This window comes from Clinocottus analis, unplaced genomic scaffold (assembly GCF_023055335.1).
Source record: "Clinocottus analis isolate CAN_PGR_092001 unplaced genomic scaffold, fCliAna1.0.p SCAF_9, whole genome shotgun sequence".
In the NCBI taxonomy this organism is placed as follows: Eukaryota; Metazoa; Chordata; class Actinopteri; order Perciformes; family Cottidae; genus Clinocottus; species Clinocottus analis.
In genome coordinates this window covers 7,157,064-7,181,311 of record NW_027176251.1, presented here as the reverse complement: position 1 = coordinate 7,181,311, position 24,248 = coordinate 7,157,064, and the positions used below count along the sequence as shown (strand labels likewise).

General features: G+C 40.9%; 3 protein-coding genes across 3 annotated transcripts; all 3 read right to left on the bottom strand.

Moving 5' to 3' along the window:
- Positions 1-86: 86 nt before the first annotated feature.
- On the bottom strand, positions 87-12,717 carry iffo1b (intermediate filament family orphan 1b). Its single transcript, XM_068569946.1, has 9 exons — positions 11,359-12,717; positions 8,629-8,689; positions 7,427-7,522; positions 6,696-6,836; positions 6,173-6,357; positions 5,956-6,082; positions 4,832-4,921; positions 4,209-4,339; positions 87-3,186 (listed from the first exon to the last, which is right to left on the bottom strand). Exons 1-9 carry the CDS (start codon positions 12,324-12,326, stop codon positions 3,087-3,089), a joined length of 1,899 nt encoding a protein of 632 aa, XP_068426047.1. The 5' UTR covers positions 12,327-12,717; the 3' UTR covers positions 87-3,086.
- Positions 12,718-13,320: 603 nt separating this feature from the next.
- Positions 13,321-17,165, bottom strand: opn9 (opsin 9). Its single transcript, XM_068569947.1, has 8 exons — positions 17,004-17,165; positions 16,198-16,348; positions 15,901-16,040; positions 15,439-15,577; positions 15,175-15,289; positions 14,365-14,445; positions 13,758-14,286; positions 13,321-13,652 (listed from the first exon to the last, which is right to left on the bottom strand). The coding sequence occupies exons 1-8, from the start codon at positions 17,122-17,124 to the stop codon at positions 13,591-13,593; spliced, it is 1,338 nt and encodes a 445-aa protein (XP_068426048.1). The 5' UTR covers positions 17,125-17,165; the 3' UTR covers positions 13,321-13,590.
- Positions 17,166-19,435: 2,270 nt separating this feature from the next.
- Positions 19,436-23,019, bottom strand: gapdh (glyceraldehyde-3-phosphate dehydrogenase). Its single transcript, XM_068570685.1, has 11 exons — positions 22,982-23,019; positions 21,864-21,963; positions 21,590-21,696; positions 21,370-21,460; positions 21,148-21,263; positions 20,871-20,952; positions 20,599-20,750; positions 20,413-20,491; positions 19,991-20,074; positions 19,803-19,900; positions 19,436-19,718 (listed from the first exon to the last, which is right to left on the bottom strand). Exons 1-11 carry the CDS (start codon positions 23,002-23,004, stop codon positions 19,649-19,651), a joined length of 1,002 nt encoding a protein of 333 aa, XP_068426786.1. The 5' UTR covers positions 23,005-23,019; the 3' UTR covers positions 19,436-19,648.
- Between the last annotated feature and the right edge of the window lie 1,229 nt (positions 23,020-24,248).

Sequence of the window (24,248 nt, the reverse complement as noted above, 5' to 3'; positions counted from 1 at the left end):
CTGACCCTTTAATTTAAAGACAGACAGCAGAAGGTAAACGGAAACACATGCAGTAGATTCAAAATAATAACACATAATGTTGCTCAGTTGCGTCTTTTATTCTTTCAGTCTCTCTTGACACGTTACATACTGTAGCTCTACAGTGAAGCTTTTCTTTAAGCCTAAATTACTGTCTTGATATTTAAAGCTGCAGCGTCACACGTCTGAAGAACTTGATCAAAACAGGATTATCATCAAACTGTTTTGCGACACAAATTGAATCCATTTATTTTGTGTCCTCTTTAAAAACATTAAAGAAGGGACAAAACACATCATATCTTGTCATTGACCACCCTTTTGTCCATTGAGAAACAAAATCGGGCCATCAGATAATTTTATCTTAATTCAAATTTCTTCCTGTGTGACTCTGGACATTCTTCGCTTGCAGTCTTTGAACATAAGTATATATTCAAAGCTATATATAATTCACACATATAATATCAAAGTCATTGTACAGTCATTTCACGAAAGCATTTGCATTTCAGTAGTTTTTTTTTACGCAACTTATTTTTAAATTGACTTTATTTGGCAACCATATACACTCATAAAGAAAAGGTCTCAATGGAAATAATAACTCCATTGTGATTGGATTTAGACATTTTCAATTTTTGAGGTGAATTATTTTTTTAAGACAACTCAGTCCCAAATGCCAAACACAGAGACAATATCAAATTGGACTTATGTTTCCTTCTTCTTCATGTTGTACATTTTCACCAGTAAAAGTCTTTTTAAAAACACTCACTACAGACATAACACCCACAAACAGACACACTGGCACATGCATACATAGAGACCCACTCAGTGTGTGAAAGTAAAGCTATACAAAAAAGGGAAATGGCGTGTTTTATGTCTCACAGAATTGATCTCTGGCATCCTCCTTCTGTGTTCAAACAGTAGTGGAAACTCTGCGATTAGCACTCTGAGTCCAACAGCTGAGTCCAACAGCCACACATGCATGAGTTTATACAAGATTAAATGATGTCCTCTTACTGTCTTTATTAATGAAAGTGTTGAAGTGTGACTTCAAGTGGAAGCACAATAAATATTTCCACTGGTATTGAAATATCCCAGTTGAAATATTTCAACTGGTACAACTAGAGAGAAGAAACTCGAGCCGGGACTGTAGTCTCTGGTAGAAGAGCAGTGAGGACAGTGGGGTTTTACAGCAGTGTGCTAGTATATGTTTTACTGTAGCAGTGTAAAAAGTTCATGGTTAAATGTACCTAGGAAAACATAAATAAAGTAAGAATGAGGTATGTGTTCGTGGTAAATTCATTATTCTAGTTCCCTACCTGCAACATGTAGAAGATTAGTAAACATAATAGAAGAAATACAGTTTTCTATTTCCAGCGTGTCGACATCTTTATGTTACATGTTTTACAAGTAATAGTGATGATTGTTTCATTTACATTTTTGCTCTGCTCTTCCTTTCTATGTGCAAACAGGCTCAAAAATAGGTTTAGTTATATACATCAAGCACCTTGGTGAAATAGCCTCGGCAGCTATATTAAGTCTTTTTTTTCTTTCTTTTTTTAACAGTAACTTCCTGTTGATTCACATTCTGACCATTTTATTTTGGCACTAAATGGCTAACTTACTCTATTTCTTTTACTTTCTTTTGTTTTCCTTTAAAAATAATTCAATCATGCAGTTCTGCTCAAACCATCCAGGACCTGACTCTAATCTTAGACATTACTGCTGAAAATAAAAGTAATTAGTAACAGCGACACAGTGCACTAAATCACACGGTATGACTATTCCCAGACAGCAGAATAAAAAGCCAACACTGACTCTAGATCAGCTTCAAGAGGGTGCTTTTAAAAATGAAAACAAACACGCTTCCTTTGGACACTGACCACATCCGTCTCTGCCGTCACCTGAAACTTTGGGTTTGTTATGAAGCACCTTTAACAGACGTGTGATGTTCAATGTATTTCAGATGTTTTTTTGTTGTTGTTGTTGTTGTTATGAAATGTTGTCAATGACCTTGTTGGTGCTCTACTTTGATATTTTCCGAATAGATTTTCAACAATTCCCGCTGACATTGATGTTGGTGACTAATAATAAATCACATGTTACATTTTGGTGAGCCAGGAAGTCCAAAGCACAACAGCAATGAATAACATTATTACACTTTTTTATAACGGAATTTTCCATAAAATCTAGTTTGGATTCAGGTAATTCACAGCAGATACATGATGGATTGAAATGATTTGATTTACCGTTTTCAGGATTGTACCCAATTCATATTTATGAGATCAGGTTTGCATTGCCTTTGGTTTAATTGGTTACTACACTGTAAAGCAAGCTCTGAATCTGCAGCTGAAAGGCAGGAAAATGCTGAATCGTGACATCTTATTAGACTTTAAAGACTCAAGCTCCTCATTATTAATATAAAACTGACCAATCAAACTCAGAAAGACACTCCAGGACAACCTTTCTTTCTTCAAGGCTCGAACTATCAATTTTGTTTGTCCCTTTAGTGATGCATTGTTAATAACAGGCCTGTAAATTTGTGTGGAGTAGACTTTACAAGGTCCTTGCATCTGGTTGTCATATTAGTTTGATTACCTTTAAATGCCCAGGTTATGAAGTGTGTTTACTGTGTTTGGCTTTAATTATGCTATGCTTTCTAGTAGCATGCAGCACTGCACTGCAATGACATCAGCCTATTTATTTACAATAATTCCTCTACTTGCTGAATCTTCACACTCCATCATAAGATTCACTTAGTGAACTACTGCTGGCAAACACAAGATGACAATGACCGACTATAAGAAGACCTCTCCTCTCTGGGGGACATCATTGACATCTGCATGAAGTAGTAGTGACAGAAATCCAGATACTCAATCACAGTTTCAGCGCTAAAAAGTCTCCTCAGACCAAAGCGGAGTTGCGTGAACAGCAGGAAGAATTAACAAAATAACTCTGTACATGAAGAGGTTTGTGTAAACATGGTGTTGCCATATTTACAGGTGTGTTACTGCAGCTGGATGCGGTGTAGGTCACGTGAGCACAGCCCCCGTTGCTGCCGGAGGGAGGAAGTGTCACGATCTTCTAGTGCTCGAGGAAGAAGGCGCCAAGGATGATGACCTGTCGTTTTCTTTCTGGTCACCGTCCTCAGTGGACGCAGGAGCCGCAGAGTCACTGTGAGACACACACAGACATATGCTGGAAATGCAAAAATGTGACATTTTTTAAATGTATGCATAAAGGTGTGTATATATATATACATATATATATATATATATATATATATATATATATATATATATATATATATATATATATATATATAAAAGTCTAAAAGTCTAAAAGTTAAAAGTCTAAAAAAAGTCTAAAAAGTCTAAAAAGTTAAAAGTCAGCTAAAAGTCTGTGAGCCTGACTGGGAAGCTATCACGCTATCGACCCCTGTGCAGGCACAAGCTTCCAGAAAACCGCCTGCTAAGCGCTAACGTCAGCCTAGCTATGACGCTAACCAGCGCTTTGACCTAGATAGACCCACGAGGAGCGACTCAGCCACGTTTTGGTCCCGTTGTCCGACCGAAGAACACTCAGTCCAAACAACTGTAGCTTTTTATTTTTATTTTATTATTTTAACAAACGAGATAAAAACAAAAATTGTCCGTCTGAAGTGTGTTTATTTAAGTTTGTTCTTGTTACCCTCCAGAGAGGAGGACAAAAAGGTGACTATACCATCTGATGTCCGTGTTCTTCATTATTGATTATTATCATTTCTAAACTTCAGTCAGGTGTTACTTTTTATTGCCATTTTAGTGATTTATTAATTACTTTTTTTTAGTGAATTTAACATGACTCATGCTGCTCTATATATGTTTTTAAAAGCAACAATTTAGTCATGAAAGTTGAGTGTTGCTAAAAGTAGCTCTTTGTAGTCATAAAATCCTAAAGATAGCTAGATACTTGGAAAGAGAGGCGGAGCCGAGGGGGACGTTGTTGCTTGCGATCTGCAATCTCACCACTAGATGTCTCTAAACCTCACACTCTGTTCCTTTAAATGTTTGTATACTGCTTATAAATGTTGTAAGGGACTTAAGGTGAAGTCTAACGCTATGGACTAAAGATGGAACGTTACCAGAAGAAACACAAATGGACCGACAGGACGGGCAGATAGGTCACGTGGAAATGAGTGTGTTTGTGTGCGTTACCTGTCTCCACTGTGTGTGATGAGTCTCCTGCAAGTCTCCATCTGAACATCTAGGCCTCTTTTCATTGAACACATCTCCATGTACTCGTGGAGGTGCCGGTTCATGTCACTCTTTGCTGTGGCCAGTTCCAGCTGGAGTCAGAAAACATGCAGTCAGTCATATTACAAATGTGAAATTACAAATGTTATACCACGTGTTTACTAATAAAACGTTTGTTTACTTCTGTAAAACACTGTAAGGTGTTGGCTACGTGCTGGAGTATCGCCACGCTTCACATGATTTTATGTCTTTTATGTCATGTCAAAATAAAGAATAATTTCAAGAGATGTTTGTTTGCACATGTGGAAGATGAAAAGAAAAGATGCAGTACGAAACAATCTAACAGGAGAACAGGACGGACAAATTAATTAAGTGACTCTTGAGCCTTGGTTCAGGAATTTATCAAAGCATATTTAAAAGATGGAACAACTGTCTGTCACTTAATCCTGAGGCTTTATGTAAATCATCTTTTGTGAATGTTTCAGCGCTGCACCAAGACAGGACAAGGGAATAAACAAATCCAACTGATCATGGAAAATAGACATGAACAGGGATATTTTTTTAATAAAAAAAATGTGTCTGACCTCAATCTGGTCAATTGTCTCTTGGTATTCCTTCTCTCTGGACTTGAAAAGACATTCTGTGTCATTAATCACCTTTTCCAGACAGTCATCCTGGTTGAGAGAGAGAGAGGGGGAGAGAGAGATTTTGAATATGTTTGTGGTCAGGATATGGAAATACATGGGATAAAATGCTTGCACTAAACAGAACATGTGTTTGTGTGCTAATCAGAGCACAATCAGACTTAGTGAGGTGATACGACTATCAAAGTACAGATGGCTCAATGCTCCAATGAGCTCAAATGTCACCTCTCCTCTGCTGACTGTTCTCATACCACACAGCGGTGAATGAAATACAATACCTACATGCATTTCTTGGAAACAAACACACTGAATACCAATACAAGCCAGACACATTATCTGTCTGTCTGTCTGTCTGTCTGTCTGTCTGTCTGTCTGTGTGTCTGTCTGTCTGTCTGTCTGCCAAACTACAGCAGAGCAGTGGAGGTCAGTGTCCTTGCCTGAGACAAAACTGTATCGACCAACACATCGCGCTGCTACTCTGCACATCTACTCAATCAGAACTTTAAAAGCTTCTTTGAAATCTGAACCAACAGTATCAATACGCAGCTATCTGGAGGATGACGAGTAAAAAAAGGTTCAGATCCTGATCACAGACACAAATTCTACTTTCATGGTGTACTGTATTTTCATGGTAAGAGAATTACTTTTAAAAAAGATGAATAGGATCCTTACTGCATCTGAAGGCAAGGCATGAATGATTTATAAATGTAAGATCAAAACAAGTTGGTGTGGATATATATTGTTGTTAGTTTTTAACACAATTATCGTGGCAGAAAATGTAACAACTGGTTTTCTTTTCATTGCTAACAAATATAAGACAAATTATATTACAATCAATACAACTGAGACTTGTCATTGGGCAACCAAAGAGCTGAATCATTACATCTCTGACACAGTTAAGGGTGTATTTTAACAAACGGGGGCGTTAAGCTTCACAAAGTTATATGTTGTATTGAACTGCATGACGTGGCCAAGGTGTTGCCATTGCCTTTTCCATCATTTAGGCCCAAGTATATTCCTTTAAACCTGATCTCATTGAAAAAAGTTCTGTGACCCTGGCCTACCTCTCCTGGTGGGTGGGCGGGGTCCGGAGGCAGAGTGCATCCTGGGAAGTCCTCCCAAAGAAGCAGTGTCTCTTCAGTCTCCTCCCAGGCCAGACTGTCGCAATCATCCTCAAACTCACATTCACGTCTAAAATAAAAGCATAAATGTACACACACGTTGGTGAAAAGGACTGAAGGACAGTAACATAATATTCCATTTCAAAGTCAGACCACCCACAGTTGGTTGAGCATCCTCTGCATCTCCTCATTGATCTGATTGGCTGATGAGCCACAGCGCTCATCATCTTTGACCGCGCCTCCATCACTTTCAGAGGTGCTGACAGGTTCGTCACACTCGCTACCGTTGAAAGACAGAGGGGTTTGTTTCCGGCGGAAGTTTAGGGATGATTGGTGGTGCGGGACCTGCAGGGACACAATCAGGATATATCGTCATCAATCTACCAGACACACACTTTACCACAAAGTGACTTGATAACTTATGGAACGAGGGCTTGGCAATAATTTAATATGATCATTTATGTCTTAATTGGAATCATGTTGTGATGAATTCATATATCAAAGTATTTTGATCCACAATTAAGTTGTCTAAATCACATGAATAGGGCACATGTATACAGGGTATTGGGTAAGAGTATAAACAGGCTACACAAATGTGGAAATAGGCTTCACAGTGTGGTTATTTCTTATAGAGTATGTATGTATTGAATGATTATGAGTTATTAAATGACTGGACCTGGTACCTGGTACATCTGGATCACATCTTCACAGTTCCTCTGCTGAGCTACGTCACAGAGACGAGCGGTGATGTCGATCCTGCGGCAGATGTCCATGTCCACCTTCATGGCTTTCTCCTGGATCTTACTGTCCAACTCTGACAAGTTCTACAGCGAGGATGGAAGGAACCACACCAAGAAACGTACCAGAAAAGTCATTAAAAATGTTTACCTACTGCTTTGATAATGTGAATGAATCAATGCTGTAAATTAATGCATTACTCTTGCTTCACATAAGCCATTAATAAGAACAAGTTTTGGGTTGCCCATTAAAGACGTATCCGCCTTTTCTCAGGTGTTATGTGGTCAAACGCTCCATCGATGGGGTCTTCCTCATAAATGAACGGGCTGGTTAAAAAGAGGCTTAAGGAGGATAAACAGTACACCTGCCAAACATATCAACCCATAGTTGTTCTTATTACTCATGTATAAAGCAGCCGTAAATGGTCCGAGGACTGAGGTTTTTTTCAGACGTCACACTCAAGCTATTTGTTACAACTTATGAACCCTTTATGATGGGTTTCTTATATATATATATATATATATATATACATTTAAAAAATGTAAATTATAATATAATGTTTCTGTAGTTATTTGGAGAGTTGAATTCCATCCACTGAAAAGCAGGAAGACATGTAATTAGTGCTCATGTGCATAGCTTAGAGAGTATGTGACTGTGTGGTTTGTACTGCACTCACATTGCTCATGAGGCCTTTGAAGAGAACCAGCTCTGCCTTCAGCTTCTGAACTCTGACAGCTAGCTCGTCCTGACAGCCTTCACTCTCTTGCAGATCCTGCACGCATAAAAAAGAAAAACATAAAGAACAAACACATATACACCCACATGTCCTCCTGCATCTCTTTACAGGAAATTACAGTTTACATTATGCAAGCAGGGGTCATCAACATAATTAATAAAAGTCTATCACTGCAAAGTGCACAAAACATTGTAAATCCTAAATGCATGATGTCCTCTGTGGAGGTCTAGATTTGTCTCATAGCATCATCATTCTCTCTGTTAACTCATTTATATGCTACAATATTTAAATCTTGAGTGTTGTTTTACTGCTTGTGGTCTCCTGTTGATGATGTGCTTCCTGCTAAATGGGGTCGGGTACAGATTCCTGGCAATGGCAGACGTGCATTCAAACACACAGGTGCTTGTGTACACACACCCAGCCACATACACATGCACACACACACGCACGTGCACACACACACACACACACACACACACACACACACACACACACACACACACACACACACACACACACACACACACACACACACACACACACAAACGGAAATCAATAAACCTTTTGGTTTATAAAGACAAAGCTGCAGGAAGCACAAACATCAAATCAATCTGACAGCAGGTGACTTTGATATTTGAGATGCTATTTCATTCAAAATAAAAAAACTTCTATTACTTTTAAATGAGAACAAAAAGTAATCAATAATCAAAAGAGTGAAACAGTTTTGTATGAGTTAGGACTTGAACCAGTGTAGTCACACTGCACAACAGAAACAATCCACTGTAGTAAATTCAGCAAACTGTGTTTAAACTAACTAATATTATTATTATCAGTTTAGCAAAAAGTCTTATCTATTTAACCATTAACACACTGGTTATTGTTGAAGTGCTAGAAAAACACACATGGTGTAATGTTCATGGTATTTATAGTTTAGCTAAGCTACGGCTGAAGTATCACACCCAACACTTTATTTTGGAAGTTTTAATGACTCTGCCTGATGTCAAATCTTTCAAATGTAAAGTGAAGACTCAAAGACTAGGTTTATACACATTGCATAGGCTGCAGCCATGTTTAGTCCACACATACACACACACACACACACACACACACACACACACACACACACACACTCACAAATTTACCTCTTGTAGGTCTGACATTTTCTGCTGCAGATCCATCCTCATAGTGTATTCTTCTTCCCATCTGAGGGTCACATTGGATATAAAAAGTAAACGATATTTTAGTGCTTGTAATGTAATTAGAGAACATACAAGACCATGGGTTTTACACACACATTTGTTTATGCATCTTCAACATCCACTTAGAAAGACCACTACAGTATAAACTTAACGAGAACCATGACATGACGAACAGGAGGTTGAAAAGTCAGAAGAGCTGAAAGGTACTGAAGCCAATTTTAAGTGCATCTGACTAGTCAAACAAAAACTACAGAAACCAAATTCTTTAGATGACGCTCCCGTCAAGGACAATGAACACCAACTTAACTTTTGCTTGTTTTACAAGAAAAGAAAAGAAAATCATCCCAAGCATTTGCAATTTACGGGACAGTCAGTTTAGTTCAATGATATTAGGATACAATTCTGGACACAAGTTGAAGACACCATCAGGTTTAAATGGGAAACGTGTGAGTGAGAGATTTGCTTATTCACCCAATGATCAATTGCTTGTTTGATGAAGTGTGTGCTACCGTGGTGCAGCTTCGACAGCTCGCCCATGAATCTGAACTTTAATACATTTAAAAGGTTTGAGCGCAGAGCCTGTATGTAATCTCAGATTCAGTGACTTCATACAGCACACGTGTCCATGGGAAGTAGAGTCACTGCAGAGGATGTAGCCTCTTATATAAATGTTGTTTTAAATGCAGAATGCTGCGGCACATCGGAGCCTTTAGGGAATACTGAATCTGAAAGAAACTGAGTCATGAATCAGGAGTTGTTGCTATTGTAGAGGATGTTTGTTTTATCAGTAAGGTGAGAGCTGACAGAAAGCAGAGAGGTGCATCCTTCTGCAAGCCAAGCCCCCATCCAGCAGTCACAGTGTGCAGAGCATGCTGCATTGCAGATACGGTGTGGAGTGTGAAGCGGGGGATGCGCAGTAGGAGAGACGAGAGGAGGCAGAGGATATGAGAGGAAGTGCTCAGTGTCTGGAATTGGTTTATGAGAGAAATTCACTGTGACACTACGGTGGGCAGAGTGAAGAGAGTCAGGGGCCGGGGCTCAGGGCGGGTAACGAGGGAGAGAAATAAATTGTCCTTGAATAAAAAAAAACACAAAATGCTCCAAAGGTTTGAGATATATTAATTCATAGGTGAGTTTAGATACTAGAACATGACTCAAAGGAACTACAGCAGACATATCTTTATTATATATGACTGCATCGGTACTGGCAGAAATGGAGTTTCACTTGGAGAAACAGGCTTTAATGCCCCATTGTCTCGAGGAAAACTGATACCTGCAGTTAGCTCACGGAGCTTGAGTCCCCTCACAGAGGGCTCAATAGAAACTGATTTGAACACCAAGTACGACACTTATGTCACACACCCAGATTCACAGGTAGTGACACAAAACACGACTTTTCGGGTGAGAAACTCATGCGCTCTTCAGTCTCTACACACAAATACATTGTATATCTTAATTAACACATATTTGGGCTGTTTGAGTCTACCTCGTTCACAAAGAGCCCACTATACTGTGGTCTCCTCTGAAGAATGAATGGCTGCTCATTAAGACATAATTTGAGGGAAAGCAATGCGCCGGAACATGGAGCTACTGTCGTTCACTCAGGACAGATCATACGTAATCCAAATGTCCTTCAAAGTCACGATAGGATTTCACAGATGTGGGTGGTTAAACTGTGGGTGGTTTTCTCCCCAATTTAAATGAAAAATCCAGACAGATATCAATGAGTTATTCGAGTGATCTGCAAACGCAGACAGCTGTCTCCCTAAATTGGAAATCAGAGCACCCAGATTTGGACTGGTGATGTCATCGTGACTCATTGTTGTCAACTGGTACACTGGTGAATAAGCGATTGTGGGTTCAGAGATGTAACATGATGCTCGGGCCGCAACTACTGATTATGTTCATGATTAATTTTCCATTCTTTTCTTGATTATTTGTTATAAAATGTCCATACATTTTCCTCAGAGATGTTTGCTTTAAAAATAACTGCAATAATCAACTAGGAATTTCAGCTCGTGGTCAAACTTAGAGTTTATAAAGCTTACAGCTGTAAATATCAAACGTCCACATGTCCCAGTAAAATCACTGTGGGTGCTGTTCCAGCATCATAAGGTTTGTTTGGATATTCACATTGACCTAGCTGGACCACAGGGTCTCTCTTCAGATGGGACCTTCATAAAGTCTTTCATCTTCTCAGTTTCATAAAATAAATGTTGGCAGTGAAACCAACGAAAATTCTATTTCAAGATAGTTTTCTTTTAATAGTCCTTTAAACTAAGCCACCCATGGGTGAGTCATCTTGGGAGCAACATGAACTCTGAAGGGAAAATTTGTGCAGCAGACTGAGCTCCACATATCCCCGCTAATATTTGACCTTCATTCTTCTTTATATTTAGCGAGTGACGTGTTAATTTCTTTGATGTATTACTAGCAGCAGCACCTGCCTCTGTGGTCAGACATGAAGTGGATGCTGGGTCAGGCTGGATGTGATGGATGGGGAGGGCTTTGTGCTGACTCTGCTTCTGTTGGAGACAGCTGGTCTGCAGTTGCTTTACAGCTCTGCTCACTGCTCCAAAGTAGAGCATTACACACACTTAAGGAAACTACAGTACAACATCATGCCCCTGTAGGCCTGTTACAAGTACAATAAAAGAGTTTTACTCCATTTACCTGCGTTTATACTCATCTCGTTCCCGCTTCACTTTAGCCAGGACATTATACAGGGCTCTTATCTCAGGGGTGATGGTGTCAATCTGGACCCCGACTCCATCAGGTTGCACCCAGGACGCTCCTGGGCTGGTCAGGCGGTCCCCACCGGAGCCAAACTTGCGTGTGTGGTTGTAGGACCAGATGGTGCCCGGGAGAAACCGTGGTGGAGGGTTGGTGGAGCTCCCTGGACCTGCGCTGGTGTTGGAGAATGTTTTAAAGGCACAGCCTGGGGAGTCAACACAGGGAGAGGCCTGGCTGATGGTGATGGCCGGGTTACAAGTGGCATTTGTTTGGGTTGAACTGGAGTTTTCGGTAGAGGGTGACGCGAACAGTGTCGTAGGCCTCCTGGCTGAGTTGTTGGTGTTGTGGAAGGGTAGGGAGCCGGGCCTGAGAGGTACGGTCCCGACAAATCCGGTCTGTACACCTGCCTCCTGGGTATGTCCCCTGCCCTCACTGCATCCACCCTGACCGCCCTTGTTGGCATCCAGCGCCTGCTGCAGTTGTTTCTCCAAAATCTTATTTCTTCGCTCTAATTCATGCACTTTGGCTAAAAAGCATCTGAACCTCAGATTGAGCGTTTTGAGGACGCTGATGTTGGATCCCAAGTCGTTTCTCAGAGCCATGGCAGCAGGGGGATGCGATGCAACGCGATGGTGGTAGTGGCTGCGGTTGTGAGGGAGGTAAGGTGATGTCTGTGAGGGCGCGGTGAAGTCAGGCCCCGGCTGATCAGGCCCCGGCCCGGACTGCTCACCCAGCAAAAAGGATGTCGGGTCCGATCCACCGAAAACGGTGTCGGACAGGAGGCCCGAGGGAGAGTCCGGGTGTCCGGGAACTTGACTCTGCTGCGGATGCTGTTGGAGATGCGTGTTTGCCCCCAACAAAGGATTCATGCTATGGTATGGAAAACTAAAGCGCTGCAGATCTGGCATGAACACGGACGGGAATTGTCTTGCCACAAACAGAATACAGTGAAATAACAAGCTGTTAAACGAACCAGAAAAAAACGTCCGCTCAAAACGCCAGTATTTTTTTTTTTTTTTTACCTGATTATATAACCGTTTCTAAATAAGAATCTTATCCTTAAAGCTGAGAGGTCTTAACGTCGGCTTGATGGATCAGTGCTCTCTGACCGTCCATAATAAAACATCCAAAAGCAAATCCACACGAGCTGCGAGCGATAAAGGTACAAAATGCGGCAACACTGAACCGGCCCCTCGGCGAGACGTTTTGCAAAAATTAATCGGTGAATAAATGAAGGAAATGACGCAGAGCGTGAATAACAGAATAAAATCCACTGCCAGTGAAGTTCTGGCAACAAGATGTGACCGCAGGCAGGAGGAGCAATGCTGCGGGATTGGAGGAGGACTGCTACCGTAAACCCTGGACTAGTGTCGCGCTGTTTGTTTTCTGTGCAACACTATTACGTTTCTTCCTTTTGTTTTATACAATATTTAGTTCAGATTTTAGAAATAGTAAATGTAGTTATAATGATAATATTCAAATCTTCAAATACTTTATGAAATATATAATAAAATGATTACTAAACTGGCAATTTAAACACCTGCTTCCAAAAAAAATACACACAAAAACACTTTCAATGTGTCTGTGATTTGTGTTTTATGGTCATTTAAATACAGCACAAGCGCAATATGGTCGAGGTCGACCAATTATTGCCATGTTAAAAGGGCCTAATCCCAATGAGACCCGTCAGGCCTCAAACCCTGAACTCTCAGGGACTTACTGACTATTATCATAAACTAATGGGATTCATATTGATGAATATAAACAGACAGTGACAATCCTTTCATTTAATTGAATTTATTTATTTACTTCCAACATGTAACATATAACATGTAAGTAAAAAAGAAGAAGAATATAAAACAAAATGAACAATACATTTAACAAACTGTCAATGACCAAATTCTCATTTGAAAAAAAAAAGGAAAATATGACCTAACCATTAAATCTACATCATTGCACAAAGGAAATATTAATATTGAACAACCTGTCTGTCTATTTACATTTCTCTGAGACAATGCTGGATGTGGACTCCTCAGATCTCTCCTTGTCTTCGGTCCCCGGATGCTGCAGTGTCTCTCTGTGCAGCCTTTAGTATCCAAAGAGGCAAACAATGCATTTTCTACATCTCATCTACTGTTCACCTGGTTTTTCTGTTTCTTGAAATTTCTTTCTTCAACTTTTTTCAGGGCTCCTTCTCCTCTTGCAGTTCTGGCAGTAGGAGAGGCTGATGCTCCCTGAAAGAGAAGATACAACACAGACTAACAATATGGCCTGTGTGGCAGGAACCTGAACAAAAGAAAATCTGAGCCAGGTAAAGTTTACCCATGCGTGTTCCTTACTTTCACATAAGCTTTCTTTCCTCCCCTGCATTCGCCTCCTCTCTGCCTTCCCTTGGCCAAACACCATTGCGTAGATGTCATTCCTGAACTCCTTGTTCATGATCTGATAGATCAAAGGGTTGATCATGCAGTGGGACTTGGCAAATATGGCGGGGATCAAGGTGACCACAGGCGGGAGACAGGAGAGCGGCTGGGGGCTCCCGGTCATTGGTTCAGCTTCTTTGGACCTGAACCGGGCGTCACTCAGGCCGTGGATGGAGGCTGCATTCATGTTGTTCACGTTGCTCCACTTGTTCTCGTGAATGTTGTAGATTTGTCTATAATATTCTGCAGCGGTCCAGTTAAGCAATGAGGGGATATTAATGATCTTTGGAGCACCTGGAGAACTCACGGCCATATCAGTTGACTCCTCCACCACAGTCTGTAAAGGTGCCTCTTGATCATCTCTGGGAATGAGTGCAGAGACCAGCGACACAGCAGCATAGGGCATCCAGGCCAGGAAGAAGGTGGTGCACACCACAGCAGCAATCTGAAATAAACATATGGCTTTATTTTTTCCCGCAGAATGTTTATTAATGAATCTGAAAACAATCCTCACAGGGTTTACCTTTGTAAGTCTCAAGTCTTTGCCAGTGTGACTGACAGAGGAGGACTCTATCGACGCCAGAGTGCGATTAGATCTGAAGACCTGGAAACAGAAAAAACAGGTAATGCTGCTATTTGCAATTCTGCCTCAATTCACGAGCACTGACAGAGTTTACATACATTTAAAACTTCCATATTCAAGCCATTTTAAACTCTTTCAATTATAGCATATTTGTAGAGTGTTTTGCTGCTTCCTGCCCTTTAAGTCAACATGTATGCTGCCAAGTCTGTGTGGTTCCTCATCCTGATTGGCTGCTGTGTCTCTTTTGTGTGTCTGTTGTTGTACGAAAATTGTGAATTGTGAATGTACAAATTTCCACATATGTTAACGATTGTCTATTAACACTAGAGTTGTGTTTGCTTTTACTGTGATTTGTTTGAATAAAGCAACCACAAGTTGTTATTCCTTTGTAGCGTATATAGTGCTTATTGTATCTATACAATTTCAGTTTGTTAAACAAAAAATAAATAAATAAATTGCTCAAGTCCAAGACGTTTGATGTTAGAATATTAGAAAATGGACACAGAATGAATTAAGAGTCCTTGGGGAGCCTTTTCATGTGTTCCTTGTATCCGAGAGGAGGTACATTGTTGTCTGTCACAGGGTATCAATACTCTCACGAGGAGGTGCCAGAGTTGCACTTCGGACACACACCTTGTGGCTTTAAACAAGGGACATATACAATCCAATAGATCTGAACAAAAATAATTACAGAATACACACACAGATCCCAGACCCTCCATTTTGTGTTATAAAGCAACTTGTCCTTACCGTCAGAAGGATGGCCAAATATGAAGCGACGATGGTGAGTGTAGGAAATCCAAAGCAACATATCAGGATGAGGACAATATAGATTCTGTCATTCAGAGACGACCTCATGCTCCACCTTTAAATGGTTAGACAGGCAGACTGGTTATCACGCATATGATTGATTACGAATACTTGAAGAAATCGGAGGATACACAAATATCTGCAGATTTTGTGTAAGTAAACAATAGAGGATTGAGCACCACTGTAAGTTAGATTAGATATTACCAGTTGATGGTACAGCTGGTCCCATAAGGTTCTGGTCCATAACTTCCAAAGCCAAAAGCAGGCAGCAAGGCCCAGAACGATGCATAAACCCACACCAGCACGATGGACAGAGACACATGGCGTCGCTCAATCCATTGACCTGGAGAGCCAAGAAGCATGAAACCACTTAAAGAACTCCAAGTGAATATTTATTACCACTTAACCTATGATTTAATGGTCCTTTACTCTCACCTTAGCAATTATCAATCAATGAATGACTTTTAAATCAATAGGTCTTTGAATCCATACATTTTTAGAAGAAAGAGAGGGTCGAGTGCAGAAACTTTAATACGTGTATTGTGTTTGTAAGTTTTGTGTAAAAGCCTATGTGGCAAGAAATGCACCAATGTATTCAAGGAGAGCCAGATGGATTTGGAGCGCGGGCTGGCCTCAGTGGATGGTCCATAAAGATCTCAGACTTGCCATATCTTAAGCAGCAGATCTTCAGGCAACGGTCCAGAGAGATGAGACAGGTGGTGAGCAGAGAGCCGATGCCAAACACAAAGCCCTGAATGCCGTACCAAAGGCACCCCGTCTCCCCAAACACCCAGGCATGACACAGGCTGCAAGAGGCAGAGAGAAGGTTAAGGTCCCCCGCTTATGATTACATCATCCCCTTCTGTCTCTGAGTAGTGGCTGCTGTTCTCGATGTTATGTTATACTCACAGTGACATCACACTGAATTCAAGCTTCTTATTACTTAATAACAAAGCTCTGTACCTGGAAATGATGAAAAATGGCCCTCCCAAGAGGCTGAAACCAAAATCGCAGAGGGCCAGGTTCATGGTCATGAGCTCTGGAGGTCTGAGCTTCTTTCGTCTCCTGCAGTAGACTAATAACGCCACGCCGTTACCCAGCACTGATGCAACGACTGTAAAAGAGTAACAGTGAGGAAAAGATAGAAGACACAGTTTTGTCTTTGCTCTTTCAGTCCATAAAATACCAGTTGTGCATGATTACATGAAGTGAGCTACCAGAGATTGTCAGAGTGGATCAATGCAGTTATTCACCTTCAATCCTTTATTCAACACGCACAAACCAACGACTCAGCATTCACCAAAATATGACATTTGTCTGAGAGAGCAGAGTTGATTTGTTTATCTGAAGCTGCGCGGTGAAGAGGCAAAGACTAATTATTAGTATTTTGTTTTGAGACAACCTGAACTGTCTGCTTTAATGAGGTAATGTCTGATTGGGTCTTTTTGGTAAATAAGAAATTAGTCACACAGGACATACAAATTTTAAAATCTCACAACACATTGTTATATTTGGATACATTTCCAACAGTATGCAAGCGTATACCTTATATTACATTCACTGTAACACAAATAGTCAAATAAGTGATGATTAATAATAAAAATCCCTTTTTGTGAAATCTGGCATGATATATTTCCATATATTTGTTATTTTTGGATCAACTCCAGCGTGTTTGATGGTTCCTCAACTTCAAAATAAGAGTGGATAACGTCTCTCAAAAATAATCCTGAAAGTGATATGATGATAAAAGTGCCTTCAACCATGCTGACCTGTGAAGGTAAGGAAGACAGCGACGGTGAAGTCTGCAGAGGGCGACAGCTGGGAGAGGAACAGCGGGGGAACGGACGAGGGGACCAACCAGGAGCCCCTCGGTGAGCCATTGTCTCCCATGGATGTTCTGCACTGACCCACAGCATGCAGCGAGGAGGAGCAGCACCTGCAGCCTCAAAGAGCCACTGACGGCACGAACAACAGAATAATTCAAATGCTGTGACACCATGACAACTACGGTGGAATTAGAGAGCGTGGAAGTAATCTTTGCTCAGGGGGGGATGTCCTGCAGCACAGGCATTAGTATGCTGGCAACTATATTCTGATCGCTGCATGGTTTCGCTGAAGATTTTAACTCAATTTTAATCTGCTCTTGCTGTGCAGACAGAAACAACAGTAGAGCAGAAGCTCATTTCCAACATCCAGCTTAAGAGAGCAAAGGGAGCGTAAAACAGGAGTGGGAGGAAGACAGCAGGGTGTTTGGTGATCCAGGGCTTTAAGCTTCAGCATATTATTCATAATACAAATAGCATTTTTCTGTCACTGCATCACACAGTACACGTGTGAATTCGGCTATTGAGAAGTGTTTCTTTCGACGAAAAAACATTATGAATTACTAAATTATGATAATATGTGGACCATTACAAAGAAGATATATGTATGTTAAAACAGATTGAGGTGATATTAAGTCATCTTGACACAAATGGCGTACAGATCTTCTCTGATAGCGACACAATTTGCAGCTTTATTGGGAAAATCTATGTTATATTTCCATTGATTGTTAATTGTTCAGGAATATCACAGGAAAAGTGTCATAATACAAGCTACTTAAGCTTGTTACTAAAATAAATAAATGAATCATGATCATAAACAAAGGTTAACAAGTGGTCACAGGGAAAAACCAAGACCTTTCTTCTTAATCTTTTGTCCCTTCTGCTGGAATTGTATATTTATGTCAGCTGAGTCTCATTACTGACACAGCGGTCCAGAGAGTGATGAAGTCAGTGATGAAAAGATGCATCGTCACATCAAGATAACAGGTATGCAATCAAACAAAGCTCTTTTGTTCACAACACTCTTTCTCTGTCCAAGATACACACGTTCGAAAACACACCTGCAGGAGAAAAAAATCAGACTTAATTAATAAGCATCACCTCTCACCTTCTTGTGTGTTTCTCCGTCCTTCCTGTGATCTCATCAGGTCACTAAAGAAGAGAACTTCTCTTATTTTTTATTTCATCTTATTCTAAATACTCCCTCTATAAATCCATGTAGCACATCTCTGGAAAGATGATTCACTGTAAACAATCTAGCATTAAAGAAATCATCAGAGAGAGAGAGAGAGAGAGAGAGAGAGAGAGAGAGAGAGAGAGAGAGAGAGATTTTGAGTCTCTGATCTGCCTTGTGTCTTCGGCGATCTACTAAATCCATATTATCCCGAGGGATGATTTTGAAAATATTACAATCTCAAATAAACATATTTTTCTGTAGATTTGAAATATTAAAGGAACTTTAAAAGTGTCACAAAATACTGATGTTTCTAAATAATTGTCTTTGGTTCAAGACTAACTTTGGTAACGTTTGTTTTCATTTGACTTTGCATTAACATAAACACACAAACACTATTACTACTCACATTTCTATGTAGGCTGTTTTTTTCTTAGGGATGTATTGGAAGAAGAATTAGTCACATCTTACATATATCGTTTTGACCAGATATAAATTACATTTACTGTAAAGCCATTTCATTTGACAAAATATCTATTTTCTGGAAATTTCAAAAAGAAGTTTAGTTGAATGAATAATTCCCTTTAAAAATGTAATTCACAGCTACATTTCCTATATGCTATTCCTCTTGTAAATATTATTCTCATATGTATGCTTGCAATGTTATATAAACGATAAATCCTTTTATTTTATTCTTAAGGAGCCCCCAGTGATTCAGGCTGATAGACAGATCAGTGAGTAAGAACTGCATTACGTTTTGCAATTATTTTGCCATACATTGCCCTTTTGAGAGAGCAAATCCCCTGTAAGTCTGTAATTATGATCATATTGAACAATTACAGTGGGCTTTCTGTTGTTCAGGCTACAGTACCCTCTCAGATGGAGAAGATATTGAACAGCACTAAAGAAGAAAAAAAGAGCAGATTATATTACTTTAATAAAAGCAAAATGGTGACGCAAGAATTGATTTGAACAAAAGCTAAGTGCCGTGAATGTTTTCCCACAGGAGAAATCCTGAGATGTATGAGAGAGACTTCTTTGATCCATACAAGGATCCATCTGCCGAGATCAGCATTTATCCCAATGGAGCAGTTTCTAGTGTAGACACGTCTGTGCAAGACAAAAAAAACGAGAGTGCGATTCCACAAATAGAGGAATTTATTCCATCCCCGACTGCAATACTGCAGCAGTACAGACAGACAAATACTCACAAGAACAGAACAGGAACTTTACAAATGCGAAAAAGTAATTGGTCACCAATTTAAATCTCTTTCATTCGCTCTCTGTGGGACCTTTCTCAGGCATCTGATGTGGCAACCAGCCAAAGTCCTAGATAACAAACTGTTAGTAAAACTCTGGTATCAGGAGAATGTGGGTGATGTGGTAAAGCACAGTGACGAGCAATCAGCTGGTTGCTTTACTCCTTGCAAGCCATATGGGCCATCAGGTCGCAGACACGGTTGCTGTATGCAAACTCGTTGTCGTACCTAAGCAAGAAACACAAACAGAGTCAATATGCATCACTGAAAAGAGACATTAAAACATAAAAGTACTTCATACTGAAGGTTTACCATGAAACCAGCTTGACAAAGTGGTCGTTGAGGGCGATGCCAGCACCAGCATCAAAGATGGATGAGTGGCAGTCACCGTTGAAGTCTGAGGAGACGACCTGCAGGAGAGCGAAGAGGAGGACCCCACGTTACAAAAAGCCCAAATGACCAACCACCTTAAAGATCATGTACAAGAGAGCCACGCATACCTGATGGTCTGTGTAGGCCAGAATGCCCTTCATGGGTCCTTCAGCTGCAGCCTTCACAACCTTCTTGATGTCTTCATATTTGGCCTGTTGAATGTATTATACTGTCATTATCATCTTATTTACTATGTTTATTAAAAAGGACAAGTCTTGATTTTTTGTGTGTGTCTAAAAACCCCATTAAAAGACCCAAATCCATGATCGCTCTCAATATTTTCCGACTACTCATCTGTAAATCCTGAACTTTTTTAGTTTCTACTGAAGATGTACATTTAACTAAATATGGTCATGAATATACAAGACAGAGCAAAACAGTTCATTTACCACTGAGAAATAACACGCCAAACCAAGAGAGTCTCAGAACAAACCTGATTACCTGACTTGCAGTGAAATTCATTTCTGTTAACTAGTTTGTGGTCACTCACGGGTTTCTCCAGACGGACCGTCAGGTCAACCACGGACACGTTGGGGGTGGGCACGCGGAAGGCCATGCCGGTCAGCTTGCTGCAAAATACAAATGTTCAAGGTCAGAAACTGAACTCACTGAATTTAGCCCAAGTTTTTGCTCATACAATAATAAACGATGATGCGCGAAGGTTTCTGGCACGGACCCGTTGAGCTCGGGGATGACCTTGCCGACAGCTTTGGCAGCACCAGTAGAGGCGGGGATGATGTTCTGACTGGCACCACGGCCGTCCCGCCACAGCTTGCCGGAAGGACCGTCCACAGTCTTCTGGGTGGCAGTGGTGGCATGAACTGTGCTCTGAAGGACAAAGACACAGGAGGGTCACATGTGGGCCCCCTCTCTAACTTTGTAATGTTATGTTGGTGCGTTTATAATCTGGCGTTAAGGACAACTCGGCATCTCTGCTTTAATCCTCACCATCAGGCCCTCAATGATGCCAAAGTTGTCATTGATGACCTTGGCCAGGGGGGCCAGGCAGTTCGTTGTGCAGGAAGCATTGCTAGGGAGACAAAAGTGACCACATCAGTTCAATGAGGGTTTTCAAACGAACGCCTTCAACATACATTTTCTCTCAACTAAGCTTTTACACATCAGATAAACAATAAGTGAAACACTCAATGTTACAATTTTCAAACCATTTATATATACAAAGCAAAATGACCAAACAGTCTGTGAGATACTTTCTGGTTCTTACCTGACAACCTGGAGGGACTTGTTGTACTTTTCATGGTTGACACCCATGACGAACATGGGAGCATCAGCGCTGGGTGCAGAGATGATGACTCTCTTGGCACCACCCTTCAAGTGAGCCTGCAATGAGTTTTGAAATAGCATTTCATTTATGTTTTTGACAATTGACAAATGTTTATTTATGTTTTTACATTCAGGAGTTTTGAGGGGGGATTGAGATACGTACAGAGGCCTTCTCAATGGTGGTGAACACACCAGTGGACTCAACCACGTACTCGGCCCCCGCAGCCCCCCATTTGATGTTAGCGGGGTCTCTCCTAAAAAAAAGAAAAGAAAAAAAGAAAAGTTAACAATATATGCTTACTCAGTTATTCTCTTTGGCAACGTGCAAAGCTTTAATTAAACTTGAATGCTTTACGTAATAAAAGGCTGATGAGTGAACATACTCGTGGAAAACGGTGATTTTATGTCCATCGATGACCAACTTGTCACCCTCTATTTTGACCTCACCCTTGAAGCGGCCGTGGGTGGAGTCATACTTGAACATATAGACCTAAAAGAGGAAATGTGAAGAGATAAGAAGACAATTCACACCACATTACAGACAGCTGACGGAAGCAGAAAATATTGTATCAGTTTTAAAAGAGGAAACGCATATCTCTGATTACAAAAGCCTTTGCTACATCTTTAATTCAGACTATGCACATTTACTTTACTTACCATGTATTCCAGGTCGATAAAAGGGTCATTAATGGCCACAATCTCCACCTTCTTGGAGGTGAAACCAGCGCGGGTCACCAGACGACCGATACGGCCAAATCTGAAAATTAAACGTGTTGTTTCTTAGTCTGGCCTCTAGATGGCGGTATGACGCCATGTCACTGACCAACGCCATGTGAGACTCCCACAATTACATTACATTACAGGTCTGAGCTTGAAATAATCAGTCTGATAATCAGTCATTAATATGCTGAGTACATTTCTGACATTGACTTCAACCTAAGCATGGCCTACTTTTCCTTTGTGTGGGGTTCATAGCGTCCCCAGGAGACCTGAGAGTACTGATTAAGAAAGGCCCGGGTTCAGGAGGAGGAGCAGAGGGAGGTGTACACCTCACAGCTTATGGCTGCCCTGCTCTCACTCTCCCCACTAGGGGCTGAAGTCGAAATGAACCTCCAATGTGCGACGCCTGCTGATGGCAAGCCTGCTGTTTGATCAGCGTCCTAGTTACTTTTTAACCGCGGGTCCAAAATCCTGGCACAGATGATAGTCTGTCCCTGGACCCTGGGGGGAGGAGGCCAAGGGACAGAGAGATAACCAAACAGATAGGGAGGACATTAACGTCACACTATGCCTGTAGTTTAAATGTTAAACAACATTTAAACTATGCAGCACCCCTTCTACTTGCTTCAGACAGCAGAGTTCCCTGTTGAACGACCGCCATGTCGAAACCACTGCCCACATTGTTATCTGCTGGTGGGTCAAAGTTCAAAGATCAGGAGAAACATGAGAACAGCTAGGTTACTGTTGGTGCAGTTGCATATCCATTATTAATGCTCTTTCTCAGCTGCTTTATGGCAGCAAAAAATAACAAAGAAACATCTTAATATGCAAACAAACAAGCTTTAAGAAGCACTTGCGGTGCATTTTGAAAATATAACCAAGGCAGCAAATACACTAAATCTCCTTTATGCTCCCGGTGTACACTGATGAGGGGTGTGGCATTGGGAGCTGGAGGTTCAGCAAGCTCACCAACTGCATAATAAGAATGTGTTGAAGTCCAATGCATGTGAATTTGATTAAATTTGTTATGCGAGTGGATGAAAATGAGCTCTTACCCATTGATACCAACTTTCACCATTTTTCCAGGGTTGTCCTTGTCCTCTGGAAGGAGAAATGAGAGGAGATAGTGCGAAGTGAAATAATAATGCAGCCTGTTGAATATTGATAGAGCAACATTTACGGTGCCATATATTAGCTTTCACTTCAATGACAGCACTAAGAATGCGCGTTGAGATAAAGAGTTTATGCAAAATTATTCCACTAATAAGGTATTTGACCACAGTCCAAGTAAATGTCAATGTAAATCTGCAGTTATACCCAAAATTTCCCTGCAGGCACATAAACCACCAAATATAGATCAATGTTACATCCTCCTAAGCAGCAACAATTACATTTAAAACAAGAGTAAATGGGCAAGTGAATTCTTTTCAGCTTCATGGCCACATTTAGACCAAGCTGATTGTCCCCTGGTGATGAAAATCAAGTCCTGCAGCCTGTTGCTGAGGCCCTCTGTCTGAAATACTTTAGTTCCTGAAAGTATTTACCGTTTGTGAGATACCTCCGTCTGTCTGGCGGCTCCGGGTGTGAGTGGGAAAGAGCAAAGTTAAGCAGTGAGATTTATGATTGACCTGAGTTTTAAACCACGCCCCCTCAAGGGGCAATGCTCCTAGCCCCGCCCCCTGTCTATGAACGTCAAGGTCGTCAGGTCATACAGAGACTTGCAAGCTGGCCTCTGCAACTCAACTTCATGTGAATTGAATATCCTAGTAGCTTCTTTCTCTTCATCTCATTTCTGCTACTTGTCGACCTGAAGCTCTGAAAGGTTCTGCTTAGATCGACATCATTTCTGCAGAGGTTACCGTATAATTAAGCCTCTGTTGTGACTCCACCTGTGTCGACTTTAAGACGTCTGAATATAGATATTGAGATATCAAACTCCTCAGATAGTGGACTGAAAAAAGAGAGAGGTCCCTCACTGACCTTCTCTACAGTCACACAAGCGATCAAATCTCAGTCTTCCTGACTATGACATTTAATGTCCAAAGACCACGACCCTTCACTTTCAGACTTCCTGTAGCGACTGATCATTTCCCGCCACTCCATCTCCTCAGCAGGAGTCACAAGTTGAGTCTTGGTTGACTCAGCATGAACACATGACCATTACACATGTGCAGAGGAGGAGTCTTCAGTCTGTTTGAATCCATGTCAGGTAACCTAAAAGTGACAAACTGAGTCCGAATACAAAAAAGAAATATCATAGAGTTGCCTTTATCTGAATAAAAAGGCTGTTTTTAAGGTCTTGGTAATATGTTTGCTGAAAAA

Coding starts and splice junctions, on each gene's coding strand:
- opn9 (XM_068569947.1), bottom strand. CDS start 17,124: ATGGGAGACAATGGCTCACCGAGGGGCTCCTGGTTGGTCCCCTCGTCC. Junction 15,578..15,900: donor GATCTGCTGCTTAAGATATG/GCAAGTCTGAGA, acceptor TTGGCTCTCCAG/GTCAATGGATTGAGCGACGC. Junction 14,446..15,174: donor ATTTGGCCATCCTTCTGACG/GTAAGGACAAGT, acceptor TTCTGTTTCCAG/GTCTTCAGATCTAATCGCAC.
- gapdh (XM_068570685.1), bottom strand. CDS start 23,004: ATGGTGAAAGTTGGTATCAATGG. Junction 21,964..22,981: donor GTGAAAGTTGGTATCAATGG/GTAAGAGCTCAT, acceptor TTTAATTTTCAG/ATTTGGCCGTATCGGTCGTC. Junction 21,461..21,589: donor AAAATCACCGTTTTCCACGA/GTATGTTCACTC, acceptor TCTTTTTTTTAG/GAGAGACCCCGCTAACATCA.
- iffo1b (XM_068569946.1), bottom strand. CDS start 12,326: ATGCCAGATCTGCAGCGCTTTAGTTTTCCATACCATAGCATGAATCCT. Junction 4,922..5,955: donor CCGCCCACCCACCAGGAGAG/GTAGGCCAGGGT, acceptor TCTCTCAACCAG/GATGACTGTCTGGAAAAGGT. Junction 4,340..4,831: donor AGACAATTGACCAGATTGAG/GTCAGACACATT, acceptor TTCTGACTCCAG/CTGGAACTGGCCACAGCAAA.